Genomic DNA, 26,642 nt, shown 5'->3' on the forward strand with positions numbered 1-26,642 from the left:
CCAAGTCGTAGAATTTACTAGTAACTTTGGTACGGGAGGTATGTGGAAACTAGAGCAGCAGGTAAGTAGCCATCTCAGCCTCCAGTGCCCGCCCCGTCACACGATTCAGGCACGTCACCACCTCTTCCCAATTGGATCCCAACCCTGCGCAGGTCCAGAACATGTGCAGGAAATCGGCACCGTCCGCAGTGCATCTCGGACACGTTGAGTGGGAAACCCCAAAATACCTCAGAATCTTGGCCGGAGTCAGGTACGCCCTATGGAGTATGAAAAACGGTACCAACTGGAACCGGGCATTACGCGTAACCTTCCAGGCTTGCCGCAGTAGGTGGGGCCACGTCGTCTCCGGTATGGGCCTGCCGATGTCCGTCTCCCACTTACCTTTTAAGGTATCTAGTGACGATAAGTGTTCAGTCGACAGGCGTCGTAGAGGAAAGTGACGGCTTTAAAAGTGCCCGCCGCCATGGTAACATACTGGCAGCCCAGCGAGGTTCCTGCAGCCCCGTCTTCCAGCGGCGCTGCAGTCCCACCACCAACGTAGCATGCAATAAATAGTCTCCTCGTGGCAACCCAAACGTGTCTTGTAGAACCTGAAAGAATAGCAACACGCCATCTCTATACAGATCTCCCACCATATGGAGGCCTCCAAAACTGCCAGTGCAGTCCAGTTACCCCCGTGGGGGAGGGACGTACAAATGTCCAACGGTATCTCCGGGGCATACGGGGAGGAACAACCAACCCGTTTCTGACTCCGTTTCCAGCAGAGTCCCTCCGGTCCCCGGAACTCCAGAGCCACCACCAGCATAAGCCACTGAAGCTGTGCCGCCAGGTAGTACCATTAAAAATCAGGCACCGCCAGTCCCCCATCAGCCCGTGGACGCATCAGGGTGGTAAGCGCAACACGCCGCCTACCCGCGCTCCAAAGGAAACCCGTGGTCATAGCCCGAAGTGTCCGGAAGACCGACGTCTGAATCCACACAGGCAATGTGCGGAAAAAGTAAAGCAAGCGCGGCAGCACCACCATCTTTAAGAGTGCCACTCGGCCCGCAACCGACAGAGGGAGGGAGCTCCAAAAAGCCATACTGCCTCTCAGGCCCCTTATCGCCTTGTGCATGTTACCTTCCAAGAGATCAGACTGTGTATGATAAATACGGGTGCCCAGATAAGGCAGGCAGCAGGGCTCCTACCTCAAGTCCTCCCCTGCCGGAGGTTGCCGCCCAGTCGGGGTCAAAGGGAATAGGCAGGTGTTGTTCCAATTCACACACAGGCCTGACAGTCGACCAAACTGCTGAAGCAGCGCTCTGGCACCCCGTAATGCCTCGTCTTCTCCTGACAAGAACATCAGTAGATCATCAGCGTATAGAGAAATGTAATGGGTCTCTCCACGCAAAGACAGGCCATCATACGACCTCCCCAACCTAGCATGTGCAGCCAGCGGCTCGATCGGGAGTGCAAATAATAGCGGGGATAACGAGCAGCCCTGCCGGGTGCCCCTCCCCACCTGACAACCAGCTGATATGGTCGGCCCCGTTTTGACCCTAGCGGATCCTGAGTTGTACAGTAACGCTGTCTACTGCACAAACTGATCTCTCTTAAGGAGTGTACTGGCGTCATATATGCAATTATCAATCCCTGCGAAAAACAGAGGATCCAGGAACATTACAGAACTAGCCAAAAATCTGATACTAAATTCCCACTGGTTCATCATTTTTAACCAAACATCAAAAGAAACAAACCTTTACAGGTTTGGAAAAACTAAAAAAGAATTCCCGGGTATCTTGATTGAGACCCCTTGAGGCTAAGGCTATCTATCACCTGACCGACACACTAAACCGAAGAAGGACTAAAACCTTAGCCTCCCTTTTCAAAATGTTACCCAAATCTAAATTGCTGTACTATGAGTGAGGTGAACCGCAGTGACTTAACGCACAAAACTCGCAACTCCGGTAATCGATTGTGGCATTGTCTGTTTAATGTAGTCGTACGCCCATGCTGAACGTTTTTCTGCTCACATTTATCAGGTAGTGAATTATCTAGATGCTGGCTCATGTCTTGTTTACCCTAATGTAAATATTTATATCACAGGAGCACAAGGCTTGCTACTCCAGCAAGCGGCTTTGACTGTGTCTGTAAGAATGGAACCACCAACCCTTACTGTAGGTTTTTATTGCACTTTGTGTTTAACATAGTAGATGCTGACTAAAGCCTTGTCTACTTTAATACATACATTTGCCCTTGAGGAGCTCGGCTGATAAGACTGAACCAAAACCCTGACTCTGTTTTGGTAATGAGCATGATTTATGAGCAAGTTACGACTGTGTATAGTTTTCAACAACTTTACAATGGCCACATTTCTTATAAATGATTCGGTCCTTGTGTCATTCTGACCTCATTGCCACAACGTATATCCATATTGAACATTGTGTCCACCCAAATTTTGACCTTGTGCAAGCTCCGGTTCCTGAACCGAGCTTGAGCAGTAAACAGTAATGCAGATTCCAGTTTATGAATATGGTACAACTTACCTGTCTGGGAACCTTGATTACCAGTAGAATACATAGGACGAATCTGTGGACTCTGGTACAACAGTTTCAAGGGTTACATTTTGTAAATACTGATATAGGTTTTTTGGTTTTTTTGCCAACCACATCTTACTGCCTTGGGATTCCATATATTTCTTTCAGAATCCCTATTATGGGTCATCCTTTACAGTGATGGAAGAAATGTAGATTATTTTGGAATATTCTGTTCTGGGTTACACACAGGTAACCTAGACTAGTTCAACCTCTACCAGTGCTTTTAGAGCTTTCGATCATTGATGTGACTTCTGCACTATTATATATATCCCAATTTGTTCTTCAATCCTCTATTATACTTATAATCACAAGGGCTCTTTCCTCTTGTCCTCTTTATCTTAGAAAATTGAAAGCATTTGTACTTCTTTTCAGTACACCACAAAATCACGTGAAACTGTCCCTTCTTAAAATTGGTCCCATTCACCTAAAGAATTTGATTTGATATGAAGATTTTTAGAATTACTCTTACAGATGGATATATTGCTCTTATTTGTATTTTTAGCCTTGGAAAAGCCTTAGGTTTGCATGCCGGAAAATGTTTTAACATTTGTTGGTTTAAAACTGGCAGACATTTGAGACTTGGGGCTTGATTATGTTGTGGTCCGGCCAACATCTAGCTTAGCAGTCTGACCACATCTTTACGATGCCACCAAAAACATCCATGCACGTGTGCCAGGCACATGGTGCCTAGCACACGGGTAATGGATGTTTGAGAAATGCTCTTTACCATTGCGGTTTGTGCAGCGGCTCTTTTCCTCGGCCGCTGCTCCAGCTGCAATTATAAACAGCATTTTATGACCATCTCCACAGCGGTCGCATTGTAATTGGGCTGTCTGGATCACCGCTTCTTTGTCGGACGGTCCCGCTCGACGCCCGAAACGATCGCGGTCGGACGCTTGTTCGACTGCCATGGTAATAAGGCACTTTATCTCAAATCCAACCCAAAGAAGGATAAATGAATGAACAATTAGGAACTTTATTTAAGAAAGGTGTTCAACGGAATTAATTTGTTTTTATTCAAAATCTCATACGGGATTGAGATCGTCAGAAGGAACCCCGTAACATTTATCGAAGGTTACTCATTTTGTTTGGAGATTGCCCTTGCAAATGCTGGCAATGTCCAATAATAAATCATTCTTTATTTGCTTGCATAGGTTTATTATGTATATAGGAAGCTGCCTCTTTATATACTATACAAAAGTAAGGTATAGTGTGCAGAGTCCAGTGGCTCCTCAAAGGCTTACAGAGGTAAAAGTAGATAATACCTTACTCTCTATTTGTGGTAGTGTGGGCGAGCAGTAAGGCTTTACCAGAGGGTAGTGTTATACATTTATTTTCACGCTCAGGCAACAAATGATGTTACACACTCAAAGACTGAACTCAGACCAGTTGTTTGTCTAAAAAAAATTCTTAGTTGGATTTCATTTTAGAGCCAAGCAGAACTTGGTACAGGCAAGTGAAATAGTAGTATTTAAGAATACTGCAGTTGAATGCAGTTACCTTTGAGACTGGTAGGTCAAATGTTCAGAAACAGTTGAAATTACTATGCAGTTACTTTGTGATTACTTTGCTTGGATTACTTTTTCTACTCATTGTGGTATGCCTAAATACCACACTGGGACATTTCCTAGACGGAGGTAAGTAATTCAATGTGTTATCAAAACAATCTTGTTTAGATTTTCATACAATTTTCAACTCCACACAGAACTTTTTCCACAGATAAAGTCAATGAAGTCCTATGGGAGAAAAATTAGATTATCAGTTAGTAGGTATGTAATTGGTTGTGGGAGTTGAGTTTCTGAGGTTAGAACCAGGGTTACCCCAGGGTCAAGGATGCACTCAAAGAGCACCCTCAGCGCAATAGGGTGGGCGAGTGCAGAGTGCTGAGGCCCAGTGTTATCCATTGGGGGATATGGGTCCTCCGGTTGGTGGCTGTTCACGGGCACGCCACGTGGATGTCAGAGCAAAGCTCCTAGGGTTTAGCTTAGGGCAAAGGGGATCCAAGGTAGCGCACAAGGGGCACCCATAGAGGCAGAGGGACGGCTGAATGCTGGGTGCTAGATTGGCGTTGGGTGCCCTGTTGGTTTCAGTGGAGATTCTCCAGTCACAACAAACACAAAAGGCTGGGGCACGAAGATCTTATGGAGGTGACCACTGGTTGTAGAGGTAAATTGGGAAGCTACGGGTTGCCTGGACACCGTCAGTTGGGCCACCCAGAGCCTTGGGAGTCTGGTGCAGGGGTGCTTTGAGGAGTCTGGTTTTCCTTGCCGACTCCTGTTGTGATCGGGCTGGATTCTATGGAGGCTTGAGGCAGGTCAGAGATCACAAGTCAGGATCGCTGGGGAGACCTCCTTGTGGTGTTGGGTCCACTCGAACTCAGGCCATGGGTGTCTGGTGCAGAATTGTGGATTTGACCAGAGCCAGTGCTCGTGGTTTGTGAGTGAAAACCTGAAGTTGCAACTCAGGTGGCAATGTGAACAGCGTGAGAGGCGCAGAAATGGTAGGTGTAGAATTGTCGTCGACACACCAGCGCAGCCATAGGCGCTCTACACAGAATGGTTCACGAACACTAAAATTGTATTCAAGTCAAAATGTACTCCTGAAGTAATCCAGAACCTACTGTGCCAATTGGTCACTGTATATAATTCTACACCTACCACTTCTGCGCCGCTCACGCTGTTCACATTGTCACCTGAGTTGCTACTTCCGGTTTTCACTCACAAACCACGAGCCCCACGTGCAATTTGGGTTGCAATAATTGCTTTTATTTATGTAAATACAGTGCTGCTACAACTGTAAATTACTTTCTTTTTTCCTTTTAAATTTTCCTGAAATGGTTTATAAAAATGATGCCATGAGCACATGCTACAATTGAATAGAGTCTCCTTGTTTCCTTCTGGATAATAGTGTATGCATATCCGTACTAATTGCCTATGAATAATACCAGTTGGGATACTCCTGGTTCAGCTAGTAACATTCAATAACCTAAAAGTCCAGATATTGCTTTATCTTTTAATGCCAAAGGGATGTTCTTCACGGGTAAGTAGACAGAGAAGCTAAAAATATGATACAGATAAAAAAATAGAAGGCTTTTTCAACTTCTTGAGGCTATTTGTGGCACATTTCCAAAACATTGGCCTGGTGACTAATTTTATCCTATCTGACTGTGAAAGGAACATCTCAGGGAACTTCGAGATACTCGGGAGTCTAGTCTTCTATATGTGTTTTTCTTCTGCAAGGATACAGCCCCAAATCTAGTATCAGACAAAGCCCTACCAATGTTCAAATTACCTGTAGAACGCACAACACCACAGGAACTGGGGTCAAGCAGGTTTACTCAGGCAAGGGTGGTACCTCCAAGACAAACAATGTGCTTGTCTCCTCCGCTTACCCACCAGGTACAACATGTTTTTGAAGTGGTGATATGGATTGTATTTCATATGTCGCGATAATCAGCCTACCCAAAACAATTTTTGTAATTTTGTGCACCATAAGTATCCCATCATGTCATCTGTGAACCACACACACACTCCCTTTTGGCATGTCCCACGCATATTGATCGCAGGATTCCGCAGTTAAGGGCTGGATAGACCTGTAATTTGGGAGAGCACGTTGGCTGTTTCGAAGTGAGAGCGCACAGTTTGCAGCATTCAACAGTCTCTAAATAGATGGTTCTTCTGGGCAGAACTCTGACACCTTAGCGATGTGGAAAATGTAGGCTGGTCTGTTGTGTAGAGCTGCTTATTGACTAATTATAGATGATGCTCATTGTTGTCAGGGATTTACAAGTGTGGATTTGCAAATGATGCACTAAGCATTTGAACACTGAGGCTACTTTGGCAACGATACACTTGGTATGCATCTATTTTAAGTGTAGTATTGTGCTGCCCGGCACAAATTTAAATGAGCCCTCTTTTAAATCTTCCAGCAGGCTGGTGAGATAATTCCACTGGTGAAGGAGGAAAATGATGTGCGGACCTCTGTAGATGTTTCAGCTAGCGTTTCGGATCACTGGATACAGCAGGTATTGAGACAATTAAAAGATCCTCCTGGATCAATCATGGAATTGTACAAAAGTTGTAGGGTTAGTTCCTGCTGCTTCTGTCAAAGGATGTGTCCTGTTTATTTGCATGCACCTCAGGTGTAGGTTTTTTACTCCCTGCAGTAGAATGCATCCTTTGAAATTTCCAATCCAATGTTTGTTGGTTAGATGTATGATCACGGCTAATGAATGAGAAGGGCTGAGGAGATGGTGTTGCGTGGGTAGTTTGCGCAGGTCATGGCACTAACATTTAAGGTGTACGCAGAAGTTTTCTCTTTTAGGATGCTTGTAGCTGAAGACTGGTAGAATAATTGCAAGCTGCTAGAGAAAGGTGTTTGCTGGGTGCACCAATTTATGTCTGGGATGTGTTTTCTGTGTTTTACTATTCGGTATGAGGTAGAGTTTCAAAATGTTCTTGCTATGGTTGTTTACCACATCATACAGCGTCTCTGCACTCCACCGTGTTCAAGAGTTAGTTGGGTCTGTCTGTCTGTCTGTCTGTGTGTCTGTGTAGCTGTTCGTTGTGATATAAAAATACGCAGAGAGGGCCTTTCTACACACAGAGGGCTTTTTTGTCTTCTCATGCTGTTGGATATTTGCTGTATCACTTCTCCTGTCAGGGCATATTTTACATCTGACAAGTGCACTCAGTCATGGCACTTGTTACATTTTGGGACATATTGAGATAGCCCGTCCACCGTGTTACAATTCCATTATATCTTATGGAACTTGTAATGCGGTAGAGCGAATATCTGTAACTTTTGATGCGGTATCTCATCCGCCCAACTCGTAATTGGGCACTTAATTTTCTGTCTCCTGTATACATTCTACAATAAACAAAGCAATACGTTCCTGTGCTACTTTTTAGCCCAGCATTGGCAAAGCCAATAGGTCAGGCTTTAATGTGGTAAACAATATTTTTACAAGAAACACATGCATCCATCATTTTTGGGTGGTTGTTTACATGCATTGCCACATTAAAACCAGATCTATTTGATTTACCACTGCCTGTTTTTGATTCCAGCTATTATTGCCAGGGTGACTAGACAATTGGGTGTTAAGGGTGTGCGATTGTTGTTTCTTTGTAGTACCAATTAATAGACCAGAGATTCGTACATAAAATCAGGAGCGAAGATTGCATGTATACCTTTTAGGCAAAACCCGTATATTTAAGGTAGAGCATTGCAAATTGGCGGCATTACTACTTGAATAGGATTTGTTTTGCCATCACCGGTAGGTTCCTAGCATTCCCAGAAAGTGTTGCTCTGCACCTCGGCAATACCATAGTGCCCTGCTGAAACAAATGCTTTCTTTCAAACCCTGCGACTGTTATTACAGAAAATGTTGCATTCAGCTGCTCTCACTGAGAATTATCATTGTTATCTAATTACAAAAGCTTGGCTTTCTGGCAGGCTACCATTCCAGAAACTTTATTCCAGACAACCTCTACATTCTTCCCAAATGTTTGGAACTGCTTACCAGTGAAGACCAGCTTCTTAACAATTATATCATTTAAAATATTTCTCTTGATATCTGGCCACACCTTTGGGGCCCTCATTAAATTCCCTACTCTTGTTTCACCACCTACTTATTCCCGCCCAGTTTTGGTTTCTGCCTGTGGAGCAGGGAACATCTTTCCCATATGGAGAGCTGTATTTGTTCTTTCAGAACCTTTTTTGAAGGCATCTCTCTTTTTACGTTCTTAAAAAGTGCTTCATATTCATGGGTTCCGATTTTGACTGGCTTTTGCCAAAAAAGACTCCCTCTTGTGGGTATGCCTTTAAAAAGTAGTACTCAGCAATACATACCATCCACACATGTAGGTAAAAGTCGGATCACTGCCAAGTCTTGTTTTGTCATCCTTCTGGCATGTCGTCATGAAGATGTCAGTAAATTGCTTCCCACGCCGCACAGCTCCGCCTTGTAACTGTGGCTCTCTGACCCTTTCAGTACTCTAGTTCAAGGCCCTCCACCCTCAGGCACCCACCTGTACCTCATCCCTGGTGGTCCAGTGGGGAGCATCTCTGTTCTGCTGCTACTCTCTGCCCTCTGTTTTCTGCCTTTTTGCTCCGCACTCCAGACCCACTGACCGCACAACGCTCAAGAACCGTACCGACCACTTCGAATGTATCCTACTCAACACCTGCTCCCTCAAAAGACACACTGTGGAGATCTGGGACCTGCTCAATTCCATCTCCCTGACGTTGTCTTCACGAGAACCTGGATGAACCCCATCTCTGCCCCGGACATTGCAACTGCTCCATCACCGACGGCTACAAAATCCTCTGCAAGGACCGCCTCAACCAACTGGGAGAAGGCATCTTACATAGAAACACCCTCTGTCTCACAAACCGTTCTGACTACCACTCACCCATCATGGAGGACCTCCACTTCCAGATCCAGAACAACCCAAACGCCATCCTCCGTGGCACCCTAGTCTACAGACCTCCAGGTCCCCACCCCCCTACAATGAAGCAAAGCCAACTACATCGCTTACCACGCTTTCGCCTCATTGGATTACATCCTTGGCGACCTCAATTTCTACCTGGACTACCTCGACGACAACAACACCTCATCCTTACTGGAGAACTTCGCCACCATCATATTCAAACAACTGGTCACATCGCCAACCCACTCAACAGGACACGCACTCAACCCCATCTTCTCCGCAAGCAACATCTGTCAGCCACACCTTTGAGCCACAATGGACCGACCATCACTGCATCCACTTCTTCTTCACTAAACTTGCCGTACGCCACCATGCCCACTGCGATCCTTGCAGAAGCTGGAACAAGGTCACCAAAGACCAGTTCAGCACCTTCCTCAGGAAAACTCCCCCACTGACATCCACAGATGCCAACACCTCGGCACGCAAGCTCCACCGTTGGATCTCCGACTGTACCAACACAGTGGCTCCCCGCAAGCATCCCCCCAAGAAAGTCAGCTGATCACCCCCTGCCCTCCAAGATTCCAGGCACACCTGCAGACGGCTCGAGAAAAGATGGAGGAGTGGCAAGATCATGGCAGACCACACAGCCTTAAAAACCGCACAGCACCACCTCATCAGAGCAGCAAAGAAAGTAGCCATACAGGAACAAATCAACACCAGCGCACACTACTGTAAAGACCTCTTAGCCATGGCAAATAATTTGTCAAACCCGGCAAAAAACAGTTGACATTCTCCCCTCTCAAGACCTCTGTGACAACCTAGTCACCTTTTTCTGCTGCAAGAACAAGGAGATCTACAGCAGCTTTGCAACCCAAGACTCACCCACCCCACCAGCAACCAGCGTGCCCAATGACTCCAGGAGACCATGCCCAATTGGACCACCCTCACATCTGACGACACCCTCAGGATCATGGAAAGCACCTATTCCGGAGCCCCCTCGGATCCCTGCCCTCAACACATCTTCAACTGAGCTCACACCTCCATTGTACCCCAACTCTGCTGAGCCATCAGCTGTTCCATTGAGTCTGCCACCTTCCCTGAAGTCTGGAAGCATGCTAAAGAAACCCTCTGCTGACTCGACGGACCTCAAGAACTACAAACCCATCTTTCTGCTCCACTTCTCTGCCAAAGTCATTGAGAAAGCCATATACGCCTAACTCTGAGTTCGACTTAACCACATCCTGGACCTTTCTCAGTCGGGCTTTAGAAGCAACCACAGCACTAAGACCGCTCTCCTCATGGCTACAGACGACATCCGCACCCTCCTTTACCAAGGCAAAAGTGCTGCCCTAATCCTCCTGGAACTCTCAGCCACCTCAGACAGTCTCCCACCACACCGTCTGTGCAAGACTCCACAACACCAGTATCCTCGACAAAGCCCTAGAATGGATCCACTCCTTCTTCACCAGCCGAACAAAGCGAACGAGAATCAGACTTCCACCGTTCAACTCACAGAGATCAGCTCCAGAGTGCCTAAGGGATCCTTCCTGAGCCACACCCTCTTCAACATCTACATGGCCCTGCTTGCAGCCACCCTCGGAAGCCACGGACTCCACATAGTCTCCTACAACACCTAGCAGCTGATTCTCTCCATCTCAGACCAGGCCACAGCCGCCAAAAGCAACTTCGACAACGGGGTATGAAGTAAGTCTTCACCTACCTTGCTGCAAAAACCTGGAAATTCTTGCCTGTGGACCTCGGGTAATAACCATCACTGTTGCAATTCAGGAAGGACCTAGAGACCTGACTGTTCGACTGAACCACATAACGACCCCCCCGCCCCAACTTGGCACCTTGAGGCCCTTAAGGGTGAGTAGTTGTGTGTTATAAGAAACCTAATTGATGTCTAAGAATATACTCAACGCTCATAGGTTTTGCATCTTCCTAGGTACAGTAATCCCAGCCTCTGGAAGCAGTATAAGCCACTGGTGATGGTGACGGGGAGTCAGTATTCATAGAACAGGTTGCGAATAGCATGTGGTCCTGCCACTTTGTCATAGATGTATGTACTGTAGAGTGACGTGTTTCATAGCTAAGCCTAGCATTTCATTGTATGTGTTACATTGCGAGAAGGGTTCTTTACTGTGTGAATTTAATTATAATGCAAAAGTACCTTGCTGTTAATATTATCTTGTTTTAAACCAGGCTTAGAAAAACCACTAGGTATAGCATTACCAAGTGTGGTTGAGATATGATTGTAAATCCATTTAATTTTCCATCAGTGCAATGATTCTAAAATTCCAGTGGTCAAGAAGGAGGAGAGTGATGCAGAAATGTCTCAAGACTTTTCAGAAATACATTCGGATGTTCCATTAATGCAGGTAAGTGAAATAAGAAAAGGATATTTAACATACCAAAGTCAATCTGTTTGACAGAACTAATAGGAAGGTTTATCAATTGTGCCTCTCTCCCACTACAGAGCGGGCAGAAGAGGTTCTAGTAGGAATCCCATTGCTATCCTCATAAACCCAAACCCCGTTTTCTGGCAAAATCTTCAAGTGGATATTGAGACTATATCCTCAAAGTCACCTCTTTTAAGGTTTGGGTAAAGAAACCTGATTATTTACTGCCACAGAGGTGGCAAAGGGAACATTTTCCTGGTCAAGCTTAGAGACATAGTAAGTCTAAGGATGGGACCTGGCCTGCTGAAAGACTTGCACCTATTTATGTTTGTTGGGTGACTATGTATCCCCACTTTACGATCCCAAACGGGTATGCATCTTGGGGAATTCAATGTACTCAGACTCCTCTGACTCGCACAAACTTTATTGGGGAGCTGGACAAATTGTACTATTTTTCAAATAACCAGCATTGATTTAAGCATTGATTTGAAAGGTATATTTATGAAAATACAAACAATTGAAATTAGAAACTGTATTAACAAGTGTAGGTGCACTCAACAAATGACACAGCTAGAGACAGTGACTGCCTTGATAAATATTTGAAAGTTTTAAACCTGGACAAAGTAACTGTGTAAAGACACAGCAAAAGGACACACTTGCATTATTAATGACATTTTGTAGATACTTGTGCATCATTTTTAACATTGATAGTGTGCCCAGGAACATGCTCAAATTTCACCCGTAAACTTTTTGTGGTGTTGCGGTTTATAATCCTCTGTGTGTGCCTCTCTGGGCAAATTACGGCATGGCTGACACTTCCATAAGACAAGATAAGGCACTAGTTCTGTAACCGAAGAACTGTAAAACGACAGAAACAACTTTACTAGTGTGTGGGGCACTCCAAGAAGTACGTTTTTATTTTGCATTGTCATTTACAGTGAGGCACATGACTGTTTGCCAGCAATCCTCATAGCTTAGCCATCAGCTGGGGTAAGTGTTTAATGGGGTGGAAATGATGTCCAAACAATAAAGCATAATAGTGTTCATCATATAAAATAAATATATCCAGGCAATTTGATAATTTTCCTGCATGTCTCAAAATGTTTTAATCTATATGAGGGGGTAAATATTTTGCATTTAGGGGACTGCACACTTCCCCTCTTCTAATATTGTGTACTGTCATTTTAAAATATCACGTGTTGTGGTGTACACTGTCAGCATCCCTGCTGAGACCAACACTAGACTTACTAATTAGGAACGCTGGCTCTCTGCAGGGCCAAGAAAATGTAAACGTAAGTGGTTTAGCATATACAAAGGTGTATCAGAAACCGAGAATGACAAGATTGAAGCTGAAGACTCAGCTTGACTGGGATTGGACACTGGACTGAAAGTGGGTATTGGCCTCAAAAGATTAAAAGACCATACAAACACAATGCAATAAACATTGGGAAGGCAATTGGAAAGTACAACTCAAAAGAACAATAGGCAGACTACCGTAAATTATAGTTTCTGTGATGTGTGAAAAGTATTATGGCTATAACAGAAACATTCTGCTATTCAGGCAAGGAGCAGTTAATCTTACAGAGTCTTGAAAGACACTCCACAGCCCTTACGGAAGAAGAATGCTAAGTGACTCTCAGTGCAAGAGGCACCAAGTCTCTAACCTCACTGGCACCATCAATAACATTTAGTACCTTTTCAGTCTTGGGGGCATGACTTGGTAAGATTCTATTCTCATTGTTTGATTTCCATACTCATTGATTTGTAAAGCACATGGCTACCCACATAGGGCTTCCCAGTGCTAGGCAGAGGAGGAGAGTGAGGGAGCCTACCTATTCAAAGAGGAAGGTCTTTAAATGTTTCCTAAAAGAAAGTTCAGTGTCTGCTTTCCTAATTTGAAGAAGAAGGGTATTCCATAGCCTGGGTACTAGAACAGCACAGGGCCTTCCTCCAGCTCTTGCTTTTTTTGAAACTGGGGATACTTAGACTTTGCTGGGATGCAAATCACAGATGTCTTTAGGCTGATGGCTTTTTAAAAAGTTTTGAATATGTTTGGAACCTTTGTTGTGTATTGCCTTGTATGCTAGGAAGAACACTTTAAATTGTATCCTCATATGTACTGGGAGCCAATGTAATGACATTCTTGCTGCATTGACTGACTGGAACTTCAGGATATTATGCGCCATGTGGACTGCCGCATTTTGTATCCTCTGTAGCCTGTCTGACACATTTGGGGCTGCCTAGATAAAGTGAGTTACCACAGTCAAGAAAGAACAATAGTAGAACCATGGTTCTGCGAAGGGATCTAGGCAGTCACCTCTGTACTCTTCTAAAGGAGTGAAGGAGGCTAAAACAAGTGTCCGCCAGTTTTTTTTGCTTGAACATCCATGGTGAGTTACTGGTCAAGGCTAACACCAAGGCTTATTACTACTTCCTTGAGGTAGGGTTTGGTTCCCATAGATATATGCCAATTCAGTTCTCCCTAAAGCGAAGAGATTTTGTATGGTACCTGTACTTTGGTTTTATTTCCGTTAAGCTTGAGACTTCTCGCTGCCATCCAGGTGACCACTTGATTTAGGGCAATCGTTTAGAAGTGAAGAGGAGTGTTCTGCATGGTTTGAAAGACTTGAGATGATTTGTGTATCATCAGCATAGGAAAGGCTGTGAGGCCATGTTCCTTCATAACCTAGGATAATAAACTAAAATATGCATTGAAACGTGTAGAACAGAGGGAAGATCCCTGTGGAACTCTGCATTTCAAGGAAAGAGTGTTGGAGTATTTATCCTCTTCCTTTACTTGGAAGGTTCTATTATGAAGGAAGGCTGCAAACCACTTCAGCACGGTTCTGGATATCCCTATTTGTCCTAGTCTGTTAATAAGGATTGGGTGTTATGTTATCCTAGCTTATTATTCCTATCGCTACTGATGTATTGCATTTTACTTTTTGTAATGACAATTCTGTTTACCCTAATAAAAAATTTTATTTGAACTTAAAAATAAGGATTGGGTGAGAGACCTTGTCAAAAGCAGCACTCCGGTCAAGAAGGATAACTGCAGCTGTTCCTCCATAATCTGGTGTGGCCTTAAGCTCTTCTGTAGCAGCAAGGAATGCAGTTTCAGTACTACTACCTTTTATGAGGCTGGTTTGTTAGAGGTGTAAAATATTGTTTTCTTAAAGAAAAGAGGTAAAAATGGAATTCACATATTTTTCCAGGACTTTACTGGTCCTGGCAAAAAAGAAATAGGGCGATCGCTTTCACTTATTAAAGGGTTGGCCTGGGCCTTTTTCAAGAATGGCTTCACATGGAGTGTTCCCATGCTGCTGTACCTTGCCGAGTTGAGGGTGTAGTTAAAGATGTTGGTTATGGTCCGTAGGGGTATATTGCTACACTTTGCTGGTATGTCGGGGGATGGTGGAGGGCTGGATCAGAAGTAGACCCTAACTTAAGGGAGGAGAGCATCTCAGTGGTTTTCTCACTCGTATTCGATTTGCCCTGTGTTACATTATCTATGAACTGGGTTTCCATGACTCCACAAAGAGAGTGTGTATAATGTTTTCTACCTTTTCCCTGAAAAAACTTGCCAAGTAATTGCAGCGTTCTTCTGAGGGTATAGGCTTGTTTCCGTTGTTGGGGATAGTCATAAGTGTTTACTATTTGATATAGTTCTTTGGAATAATTAGAAGCAGTCTTTATCTTTGTTGTAAAATGATTGATTCTCGCAGCCCCAATGGCATAATGATATGTTTGAGGCATATGGGCTGCATACCACACACTGCTGCATTAGATCACCATCTGGTGGTGGGCCTGGATGATTACACTTTGTTGCCTTGGAAGATTCTGTCTGCTAGGTGACTCCTCCCTTAGACTGTAGTGCGCATGGGCATGGACTCTATCCTCAGATTGCTTTTTTTCGGCCATCGGGCTCGGATATTTTCATTGTTCGGTCCTGTCACCAATCTCTTTTCGGATCCATAAATAAGTCTAACAACATCAATATCGTCTTCGACACTGATTCCGGTCGCCCGCGTCGAAGAGAGGATCCACTTCTCCATTCCAGCGCTCGTAGGGCCCAACTGCACCATTGGACCTTTGGCTCATGGAAAGAACACCGTTCAAGAAGTGCCCTCAGTGTGGACACAAGTTTCCCCACACCGATCTGCATGAGGTTTGCAACCTGTGCTTGTCTTCAGAGCATGAGAGTCGAGACTGTGAGGCCTGCCCTTCGTTCCGGTCCAAGAAAAATATTAGAGACCATCGAGCTCGAAGAGCCGTGGAGCAGTCATCGTCGTCGACACCAGACCTCATCATAGATGAGGCGCCAATCGAGATAGACGTCTAAGAACAGCAAGAAAACGTCACCTCGGAAGCAGAGGAGTCAGCTTCCGGAGCCGAGGATCGATCCGAAGATGACTATCTTCTTCCAACTGGTCAACAGGTCGTGAGTAAGAGGGTCGACCCTGTTCACCCCCCCCCCCCCCCCCATACCGGGACAGGCTTTGGTTCCACCTCCTCCTTCGGGTCCGGGCCCACACCGATCAAAACCTTCTGACGCTCCGCCTTCAGGCTCGGCAGCGAAGAGTACTAAAAAGCCTCCAGTTGACTCGGGCTCAAGTCAGTCCGTCGATCCCGAAAAGCAGAAAGTGCTTAAGCCGAAGTCAACACCGGCACAGAGACATCCATCGATACCGAGAGTTACCGAAACCAAGTTCGGCACCAAAAGAGGTTCCGAAACCAAGTTTGGCACCGAAAGAGGTTCCCAAGGTTACCGAAACAAAAATGACTCCGGTAACTAAAAAAGCGGACCCAAAAGTAGTTTCTATACCGAAACACACTTTGGCATCAAAGGCAGACGAGTCTAAACACTCGGCAACAAAAGCTTTGGATCCAAAAAGCACTGATCCAAAGAAAAGGCAAGAAAAGTCTTCGGAACCGAAACCAAGACCCGTTCCAAAGATAATAGACACTGTGAAGACTAAACCTGTCGGCTCCAAACAAGATAAATCGGCACCGAAAAAGGATTTACCAATAGAAGAGCTTTTCCAACACGATGTAAGGCAAAAAACTCTAAGAATTCATCCAATGACTAGACATGTGTACACCGTGCCTGAAAAGAGGAAAATGCACGTTCCAAATCAATCACCTGTTCCTCCAAAGAAGCATGTTCAAACTTCCCCTATAAGACTTCCTTCACCAGAAGTAGAAATATCAGCAGATATTTCTCCTGTACATTCACCAGCTAGCACACCTAGCCTTATACCACAGGATTAGGATTATGGGGATACATACTCACAAGAGAGTTATCATCAAATGGATGATATTAATGACCCAGATGATATGGCTGGGCCATCAGGTGACCCCTGGGAAGAATGCAATGCACCAGATCTACCACAGGACGAGGCATACCCGTCTAGGCCATCTCCACCAGATGACACCATTGGGTTCACACAACTCATCCATAGAGCAGCTACTTTCCATGCAGTAGATTTGCATACAGATCCAATAGAAGAAGATTTTCTTATGGATACACTATTAACGTCACAGAAAACCACAACCACACTTCCAATACTTAATGGAGTAGTAAGACACGCACCAGAAATATTTAAGGACCCAGTCATGGCCAGGGTAATTAATCCCAGACTGGAAAAGAAATACAAAGCCGCTCCCTCTGATCCAGCATATATTAAGGGACAGTTGCCACTAGACTCACTGGTGGTGTCAAATGCGAGAATGAGAGCCGAATCGCAGACAACAGGGAATGCTCCATCCCCTGACAAAGAATCTAAGCTTATAGATGCTTCAGGGAAACACACACTCTCACAAGCTGCCAATATATGGAGGATTGCTAACACGCAAGCTATGTTAACAAGATATGACAGGGCTCATTATGATGCGTTAGAGTCACTCAATCAACACCTGCCAGAACAATATACGGCTAGGGCTGCCGACTTAATACAAGAGGGTAAGGTTATAACTAATACCTCCATAAGATGCGCGCTAGACACTGCAGACACAGCATCTAGAGCAGTAAATACAGGGGTACTGTTGCGCAGACATGCATGGCTACGAATCTCTGGGTTCAAACCAGAAGTACAAGCCAGTATATTAAACCAGCCCTTTGACCAACAACATATTTTCAGTCCAAATGTAGACAGTGCATTGGAAAAAATGAAAAAAGATACCGATACGGCAAAATCAATGGGAGCTTTACAAACACAAGCCCATAGACCTTCCTTTCATCGCTCCTCATATAGGGGTGCCTCTTAAGGTTTCCAAACTGATAACACCTCCTCTTCTTACAAAGCGCCCAACCAAACCTCGCCCAGTAAGGGATATTATAGAGGAGGGTATAGAGGGAACAACAATAAGGGCAGAGGGAGAGGCAACAACAATCGCAGCGCCTCTACTCCCAAACAGTGACTTCCCTTCCATCCCCCCAGACCATTCCACTCCGGTCGGGGGACGATTACAACAGTTCCTACCTGTCTGGAACTTCATCACTACAGACAGGTGGGTGAGACAAATAATTCAGTCAGGTTATTGCCTGGAGCTCACTTCCAATCCTCGAACAATACCACCAAGACAACGTCCCCGGTCACAGAAACACCTCTTACTATTAAGACAAGATGGTGGAAGCACTTTTTGGAACCAAAAGAATGCAAAAGAACCAGTACCAAAACAACATCAGAACACAGGGGTTTACTCCCTTTATTTTCTCATACCCAAAAAAGATGGGTCTCTTAGACCAATTCTAGATCTAAGACCCCTAAACATGCACATACATTCAGACCATTTTCATATGGTTGTATTACAACAGGTCCTACCGTTACTAGAGAAAGGCGACTTCCTTGCTGCATTAGACCTCAAGGACGCCTACTTCCACATTCCCATTCATCAGTCTCACAGAAAGTACCCAAGGTTCGTATTAGAAGGTCAGCACTACCAATTCAAGGTGCTCCCCTTCGGAGTAACAACTGCACCTCAAGTGTTCACAAAGTGTCTAGCAGTAGTATCAAAGGATACACCACCACATTTACAGAGGTTCACAAATGCATTGAATAAACCATACACAATACATTCAATCAAATGATACACATATAAACAATTGTGATAACAATAAATATAGACAACTGTGCAAGGCCTCAACAAATTACGTCATTGAGGCCCCAATCCTGAATCAAAATTGAACAAGTGGACTGGCAAGATGAAGAACTAGCCTACTTGTTTCACCCACCACAGAATACACAGTGAATTTGTCACATGGTGCGAAAAATAGGAAGACACATAAACTATACAACAGTGTAGAAATGTGTAAGTTCTATTCCTATTACGCCCTAGTGATTTGGTATCTTGGTGGAGCTGGACGCCGACGCGTTTCAAACCCAATCAACGATTTACGGGTTCTCCTCAGGACAAGGATTGGAGGGGTCGTTGTCACTGTGAATTAAGTTAAAAAACGGTATCAATGACGAGCTAACTGACAACTCACTGAGACTCAAACATCGTAAAAAAACGTATAAGTACCTTATACTTGGAGTGTCAGGATACTCCCTGTGAATAAGATGGTATAAACCTCAGTTATTATCGGTTTTGTAATAATCCCTATGAGCCACCGTGTTAGATTAGTGAATTTTAGCACATACCTCGAGGTGGTAAACACTGGGAAGTGGTTGGGGCGCCGGTGCACCTGAGATGGTTTTTTTATTTTGGAGCGCCTACAAGAAGCACAAGCACTTCTTAGTATAGTCCTGAATATTGAAACGCAATATAAAGATATAAAGAAATATATAAAATCCTACCTTCGTGTGTAGGCGTGTAGATTTATTTGTGCGCGAACGCAAGCGGCAGCCGCCGCAGGAGTTCGACAACTGCAGAGACAGAGAATGGGCGTTTTAGAAAGGATCTAGTATAGCGCTCGCTCGGCAAAATACTAAAATTTGTATTGCGGGACTTACTTCAGAGACGATGGATTGAAGCTCTGCAACCGGCACCCAAGCGGTAGTGAAAAGACAAGTCGAAGCTTGGGGGGGCGTGTCCAATTGTATTTAACACGGACGGAGTCCCGGTGCATATTGGGATATGTAGTTCTAAATTGCGTCATAGCGCAATGTCCATTGCTGGATTGGAAGAGGGGCTCAAGAAGGGGTTCACAGTTGGAGACCTAGGTCATTAGAGTGTCAAAGGCACATATACGTATAAAAATATATCGGCAATAGATAGTTTAGCGGACACATGAGCAGCAGCAAGCGAAGACAGACAATCGCCGCGGACAAGATATTTACAGGTTACTGAATTTGTTAAGATCATTGAGTCCAAACATGGCAGTATTAAATCTCAAAATGAGGTATGCCTCTTTCTGGGCAAGGCGTACATCAGGGTCCCCTCCCGCTCCTGGAGTGTTCTTAATGTTTGCTAAGATTGTCCATTTTAGATCATTGGGCGAGTGCATTTTGCAAAAAATGGGATACCAAGGGTGCTGTCAAGACTTTGTTGTTAATCCGGGATCTGTGCTGGATAATGCGTTGGCGCACTTCTTGAGTTGTTTTGCCTATGTAGACTTTTCCACAGCATGTGATGGCATAAACTGCGTATTTGGTCTTGCAATTTGTGAAGTTGTCATGTCGCCAATGTTTTTGACCATCCGTAAAGAGAGTTCCTTCTGTTGTCAAGTTGCACACAGAACATGTCCCACACTTGTGATGACCCTTTACCGGGCCCATGTTGAAGAGGGTTCCCTGTATTTCTCTTTTAGTGGTACCTCGTGTAGATGAGATCTGCTGTCCAATACTTCTGTTTTTTTGAGTGCGAACAGCGGTTTACCAATATCAGGTAGGATTTCTTCCACCAGATGCCAGTTACTCCGGATGATTTTCTGTACCGGGTTGGTGTGAGGTCCAAAGGTAGAGACACAGACCATCCGTTCCACCTTAGGTTTTTCTCGCTTTTGTAATAGATGTTCCCGAGGTGTCTCGCGCCTTCAATTTGTTGGTCAGTGCTTCTCCGTGGGTGATGAAATCTTCTGTTCTCGAGCAGTTCCGTCTCACCCTAAGGTATTGACCGTAGGGGAGATTGTTCTTTAGGCTTTTGGGGTGGAAACTTGCATAATGTAGAGCATTGTTCTTGTCTGGTCTCAGAAATAAATCCCCCTTCTGTCCACCGAGCAACAACATGGCGAGGAATATTATCACTTTTGAGCAAAAGGTGTTATCTTCACTCAATGGGTTGGAGAAGAAGAGAAGATTTATACCAACAAATCTCTCAAAAGATCAGAGACAAGCCATCGATTCCTTAAAGAATCAGCAAGAAGCTGTCATCAGACCGGCGGACAAAGGAGGGGCGGTGGTCCTCTGGTCCAAAGATCTTTACAAAGCCAAAGGAAGGAAACATGTGTATAATACCAACTGGTACCGTCCTATCACACAAGACCCTACAGCTGAGATCACCCATGAAATTTCACGGACGGTGAAAGACGCTAGAGAAAATGGGATCATTGGCCCTAAAGAAGCAGAATTTCTCGTGAAGCGCTTTCCGCGCACCCCACATTTGTACTTTCTCCCAAAAGTACACAAAGATCCAAGTGTACCACCGGGTCGCCCGATAGTGTCGGGCTGTGACTCGGTGCTGGAGCCAATCTCGAAGTTTGTGGACGTCTTTTTGAAGGAATTTACCATCAAAGTCCCTTCATTCCTCCGGGACACCATGGATGTTTTAACCAAGGTTGAGGGAGTAGAATTTGATCCAAGTACCCAGCTCCTAGTGACGATGGACGTATCGTCCCTTTACACCCAAATTCCGCAGCAGGATGGAGTGGACGTTATTGAAATGTATCTCTACTCCAGACCTCGCCCCCATAGAGTGCCGACTGAGTTGATTGTGAATCTGGCATCCCTCGCCCTGAAGAAGAACTTCTTTGTATTCGAGGATGAAATGTTTTTGCAGATAAAGGGGTCGGTGATGGGGTGTCCCTTCGCCCCGTAAATGGCTATACTCTACATGGCCCAATATGAAGAGAAGTATGTTTATAATAACAACCCGTACAGAGCCCACATTGGGCAGTGGCTTAGGTACATTGATGATGTGTGGTGTATCTGGAATGGTACACCACAGTCTCTTGAAGATTTCCATGAATGGTTGAACAACCGCAGTCCAGATATAAAATTCAGTCTGGCATATGACTGCAGAACCATGCCATTCTTAGATGTGGAGATCAAATCGACACCAGAAGGCCTGAAGTCCATACTCTTCCAGAATAAAACTGACAAGAACAATGCTCTACATTATGCAAGTTTCCACCCCAAAAGCCTAAAGAACAATCTCCCCTACGGTCAATACCTTAGGGTGAGACGGAACTGCTCGAGAACAGAAGATTTCATCACCCACGGAGAAGCACTGACCAACAAATTGAAGGCGCGAGGCTATCCAGCCAAACTCTTGAAACAATCCATGAAGAGGGCGAGGTGGACACCTCGGGAACATCTATTACAAAAGCGAGAAAAACCTAAGGTGGAACGGATGGTCTGTGTCTCTACCTTTGGACCTCACACCAACCCGGTACAGAAAATCATCCAGAGTAACTGGCATCTGGTGGAAGAAATCCTACCTGATATTGGTAAACCGCTGTTCGCACTAAAAAAAAACAGAAGTATTGGACAGCAGATCTCATCTACACGAGGTACCACCAAAAGAGAAACACAGGGAACCCTCTTCAACATGGGCCCGGTAAAGGGTCATCACAAGTGTGGGACATGTTCTGTGTGCAACTTGACAACAGAAGGAACTCTCTTTACGGATGGTCAAAAACATTGGCGACATGACAACTTCACAAATTGCAAGACCAAATACGCAGTTTATGCCATCACGTGCCCATGTGGAAAAGTCTACATAGGCAAAACAACTCAAGAAGTGCGCCAACGCATTATCCAGCACAGATCCCGGATTAACAACAAAGTCTTGACAGCACCCTTGGTATCCCATTTTTTGCAAAAGGCACACTCGCCCAATGATCTAAAATGGACAATCTTAGCAAACATTAAGAACACTCCAGGAGCGGGAGGGGACCCTGATGTACGCCTTGCCCAGAAAGAGGCATGCCTCATTTTGAGATTTAATACTGCCATGTTTGGACTCAATGATCTTAACGAATTCAGTAACCTGTAGATATCTTGTCCGCGGCGATTGCCTGTCTTCGCTTGCTGCTGCTCATGTGTCCGCTAAACTATCTATTGCCAATATATTTTTATACGTATATGTGCCTTTGACACTCTAATGACCTAGGTTTCCAACTGTGAGCCCCCTTCTTGAGCCCCTCTTCCAATCCAGCAATGGACATTGCGCTATGACGCAATTTAGAACTACATATCCCAATAAGCACCGGGACTCCGTCCGTGTTAAATACAATTGGACACGCCCCCCCAAGCTTCGACTTGTCTTTTCACTACCGCTTGGGTGCCGGTTGCAGAGCTTCAATCCATCGTCTCTGAAGTAAGTCCCGCAATACAAATATTAGTATTTTGCCGAGCGAGCGCTTTACTAGATCCTTTCTAAAACGCCCATTCTCTGTCTCTGCAGTTGTCGAACTCCTGCGGCGGCTGCCGCTTGCGTTCGCGCACAAATAAATCTACACGCCTACACACGAAGGTAGGATTTTATATATTTCTTTATATCTTTATATTGCTTTTCAATATTCAGGACTATACTAAGAAGTGCTTGTGCTTCTTGTAGGCGCTCCAAAATAAAAAAACCATCTCAGGTGCACCGGCGCCCCAACCACTTCCCAGTGTTTACCACCTCGAGGTATGTGCTAAAATTCACTAATCTAACACGGTGGCTCATAGGGATTATTACAAAACCAATAATAACTGAGGTTTATACCATCTTATTCACAGGGAGTATCCTGACACTCCAAGTATAAGGTACTTATACGTTTTTTTACGATGTTTGAGTCTCAGTGAGTTGTCAGTTAGCTCGTCATTGATACCGTTTTTTAACTTAATTCACAGTGACAACGACCCCTCCAATCCTTGTCCTTAGGAGAACCCGTAAATCGTTCATTGGGTTCGAAACGCGTCGGCGTCCAGCTCCACCAAGATACCAAATCACTAGGGCGTAATAGGAATAGAACTTACACATTTCTACACTGTTGTATAGTTTGTGTCTTCCTATTTTTCGCACCATGTGACAAATTCACTGTGTATTCTGTGGTGGGTGAAACAAGTAGGCTAGTTCTTCATCTTGCCAGTCCACTTGTTCAATTTTGATTCAGGATTGGGGCCTCAATGACGTAATTTGTTGAGGCCTTGCACAGTTGTCTATATTCATTGTTATCACAATTGTTTATATGTGTATCATTTGATTGAATGTATTATGTATGGTTTATTCAATGCATTTGTGAACCTCTGTAAATGTGGTGGTGTATCCTTTGATGCTAAAAAACTTGGTTTATAATCTTTCATAAAAAATAAGTGACTAAACACAAATGGTTTTTCAGCCTAGCAATTCATTATACTAGGTGTGCGTTTGTTTCTAAAAAGTAACACTGTCCGGCTCCTTTGTTTGTTTATTCTATAAGAGTGGTCCAGGCCGGCCAGGGACAGGACCCAAGCCTTTCCCCTTTTTCCTGCATAGCAGTAGTAGCAGCACACTTAAGAAGGGACAACATTCATGTATTCCCATATCTCGACGACTGGTTAATAAAATCCAAGTCATACAACCAATGTGTACAGCACACGCATCAGACAATCTGCCTGCTGCACAAGTTGGGGTTTACAGTGAATCAAAAGAAGTCAGATCTACAACCGTCCCTATATTAGCAGTATCTAGGTGCCACAATAGATACTTCCAAGGCAATAGCGTAACCCAACTTAGTAAGAATACAAGCTATGCAGACTCATCAAAAATTACAGCCACAACCTTCACTAAAAGCTCGAGTGTTCATGCAACTAATAGGAATGATGGCATCTTGCATTTTTTATAATACAATACGCAAGACTACAAATGCACCCCATACAAGAATGCTTGTCAGGTCAGTGGAATCAGGCTCGACAAGAAATAACAGAGATGGATCTGTTTGCCACACACCACAACTCCAAATGCCCAAGCTTCGCCGCCAGATACCCACACCCATTATCCAAAGGCAATGCGGTATGGATGAACAGGTCAAACAAATTTGCGTACGCTTTTCCACCTCTCCGACTAATTCCATTAGTGGTACGCAAACTACGGCAACATTCTCTCACATTGATTCTCATAGCACCAACGTGGGCGAGACAACCATGGTACACAAAACTACTACAGCTCTCTGTAGCACCACATCACAAACTAAAACTCTCCCCACATCTGCTAACACAGAACCATGGAGAGATTATGCATCCAGACCCAATGCAGCTCAATCTAGCGATCTTGTTCCTGAGGTCTTAGAGTTTGGATATCTGAATCTACCTCCTGATTGCATGGATGTCATTAAGGAGGCAAGACGTCCTACCACTAGAGCATGCTATGCAGCAAAATGGAAAAGAATTGTTGTCTATTGCACAAATAACATTAACCCCTTAGATGTTTCTGTACAAAACATCATATGCTATTTCTTACATCTACAAAGATCTAATTTAGCGTACTCCTCAATCAGATTACATCTTGCTGCTATAGCAGCATATCTCCAAAACAGGCAACATTTGTCATTGTTTAGAGTACCTGCAATCAAAGCGTTTATGGAAGGGCTTAAAATAATAATTCCTCCCAGAATACCACCTTCTCCAGTATGGAATTTAAATATTGTTCTCACAAGACTTATGGGTCCACCATTTGAACCATTGCATAAGTGTGAGTTACAGTTTCTTACATGTAAAGTTGCTTTTTTAGTAGCAGTTACGTCACTAAGAAGAGTGAGTGAGATCCAGGCATTAACAATTCAAGAACTATGTATACAACTTCATCATAATAAAGTGGTTCTCAAAACAAATCCAAAGTTTCTGCCATCTCAACCAATCAATTGAGTTGCCAGTATTTTTTCCACAACCGCAAACGGTTGCAGAAAGAGCTCTACATACACTAGATGTAAAAAGAGCAATTCTATACTTCATCGATAAGACAAAACCTTTTCGTAAGACTAAACAACTGTTTGTATCCTTTTCACCCCCACATAAAGGCAATCCTATTTCTAAATCAGGAATTGCTAGATTTATTGTTAAGTGTATTCACATTTGTTACCAAAAAAGCAAAACGCACTCTATCCATTCCTCCTAGGGCTCATTCTACCCGTAAGTTAGGAGCATCTATGGCATTCTTAGGAAACATACCATTAGATTATATCTGTAAAGCAGCTACATGGTCTATTACGCACACATTTACAAAACACTACTGTGTAGATGTGCAGGCAAAACAACAAGCAAGTGTGGGCCAGGCTGTACTAAAAACATTATTTCAAACTACTGCAACAGTCTGTGGTCTGCAGCCCATATGCCTCGATTGGAAAATGCTACTTACCAGTATGCATCTGTTCTTGGCATGTAGGGCTGCAGAGCCACACACGCCCACCCGCCTCCTCAGCTATCTGTATCTGTTCCAGTACTATCTTATTTAGATACACAATACATGGTCATCCTTATTTGTACTGATATAACTCCATCATTTGCCCAATGTCGAAAAACAATCTGAGGATGGAGTCGATGCCCATGCGCACTACGGTCTAAGGGAGAGTCGCCTAGCAGACAAAGACTCTTCCAAGACAACAACAAAGTGTAATCATCCGGGCCCACCACCAGATGCTGATCTAATGCAACAGTGTGTCGTTCTGCAGCCCTACATGCCAAGAACAGATGCATACTGGTAAGTAGCATTTTCCTTCTTGACTTGGATTGTTCATATTTTTTTCTAAAGTCTCTTTCTAGTCTTTTGGTTTCTTTCTTGAATTCCAGGAGTTTGGGGAGGAACCTCCTGCTCGAGGGGACTTCCTTGACTGCGCTGGCAACATTGTGGAGCTAGTTTACAAAGGAGTAATCTGTTTTTCGAGATCTCCCGTCAATTTGGGATGAGAGCTTTCTAGCAGTTTTCCAATCTCTTTGGTTGAACTTGGCCCAGTTATGCCATGTGTTGACTGTATACAGTTTGGCCATTTCAACAGTAGGTTTGGTGAGTTGAAAAGGTATTAACTTGTGATCTGGTTTCAGGTTTCAGTCGGAGTTTCAACTGTTAGTTCCTGTGGATTGGAGCAAATGGGGCTTAATAGATGACAATGA

The 26,642-nt window shown here is 44.3% G+C and overlaps 1 protein-coding gene across 2 annotated transcripts in view; it reads left to right on the forward strand.

The window, feature by feature from the left end:
* The window catches only part of LOC147701861 (uncharacterized), a 750,024-nt gene that overhangs the window by 259,784 nt on the left and 463,598 nt on the right, over nucleotides 1–26,642 (forward strand). For both annotated transcript variants that reach the window (XM_086930494.1, XM_086930495.1), the window contains exons 11-12: nucleotides 6,505–6,600; nucleotides 11,290–11,388. In XM_086930494.1, coding sequence (XP_086786620.1) covers nucleotides 6,505–6,600; nucleotides 11,290–11,388 — 195 coding nt within the window. The remainder of the gene's footprint in view (nucleotides 1–6,504; nucleotides 6,601–11,289; nucleotides 11,389–26,642) is intronic.

Source organism: Lissotriton vulgaris, chromosome 7 (assembly GCF_964263255.1).
Source record: "Lissotriton vulgaris chromosome 7, aLisVul1.2, whole genome shotgun sequence".
Lineage (NCBI taxonomy): Eukaryota > Metazoa > Chordata > Amphibia > Caudata > Salamandridae > Lissotriton > Lissotriton vulgaris.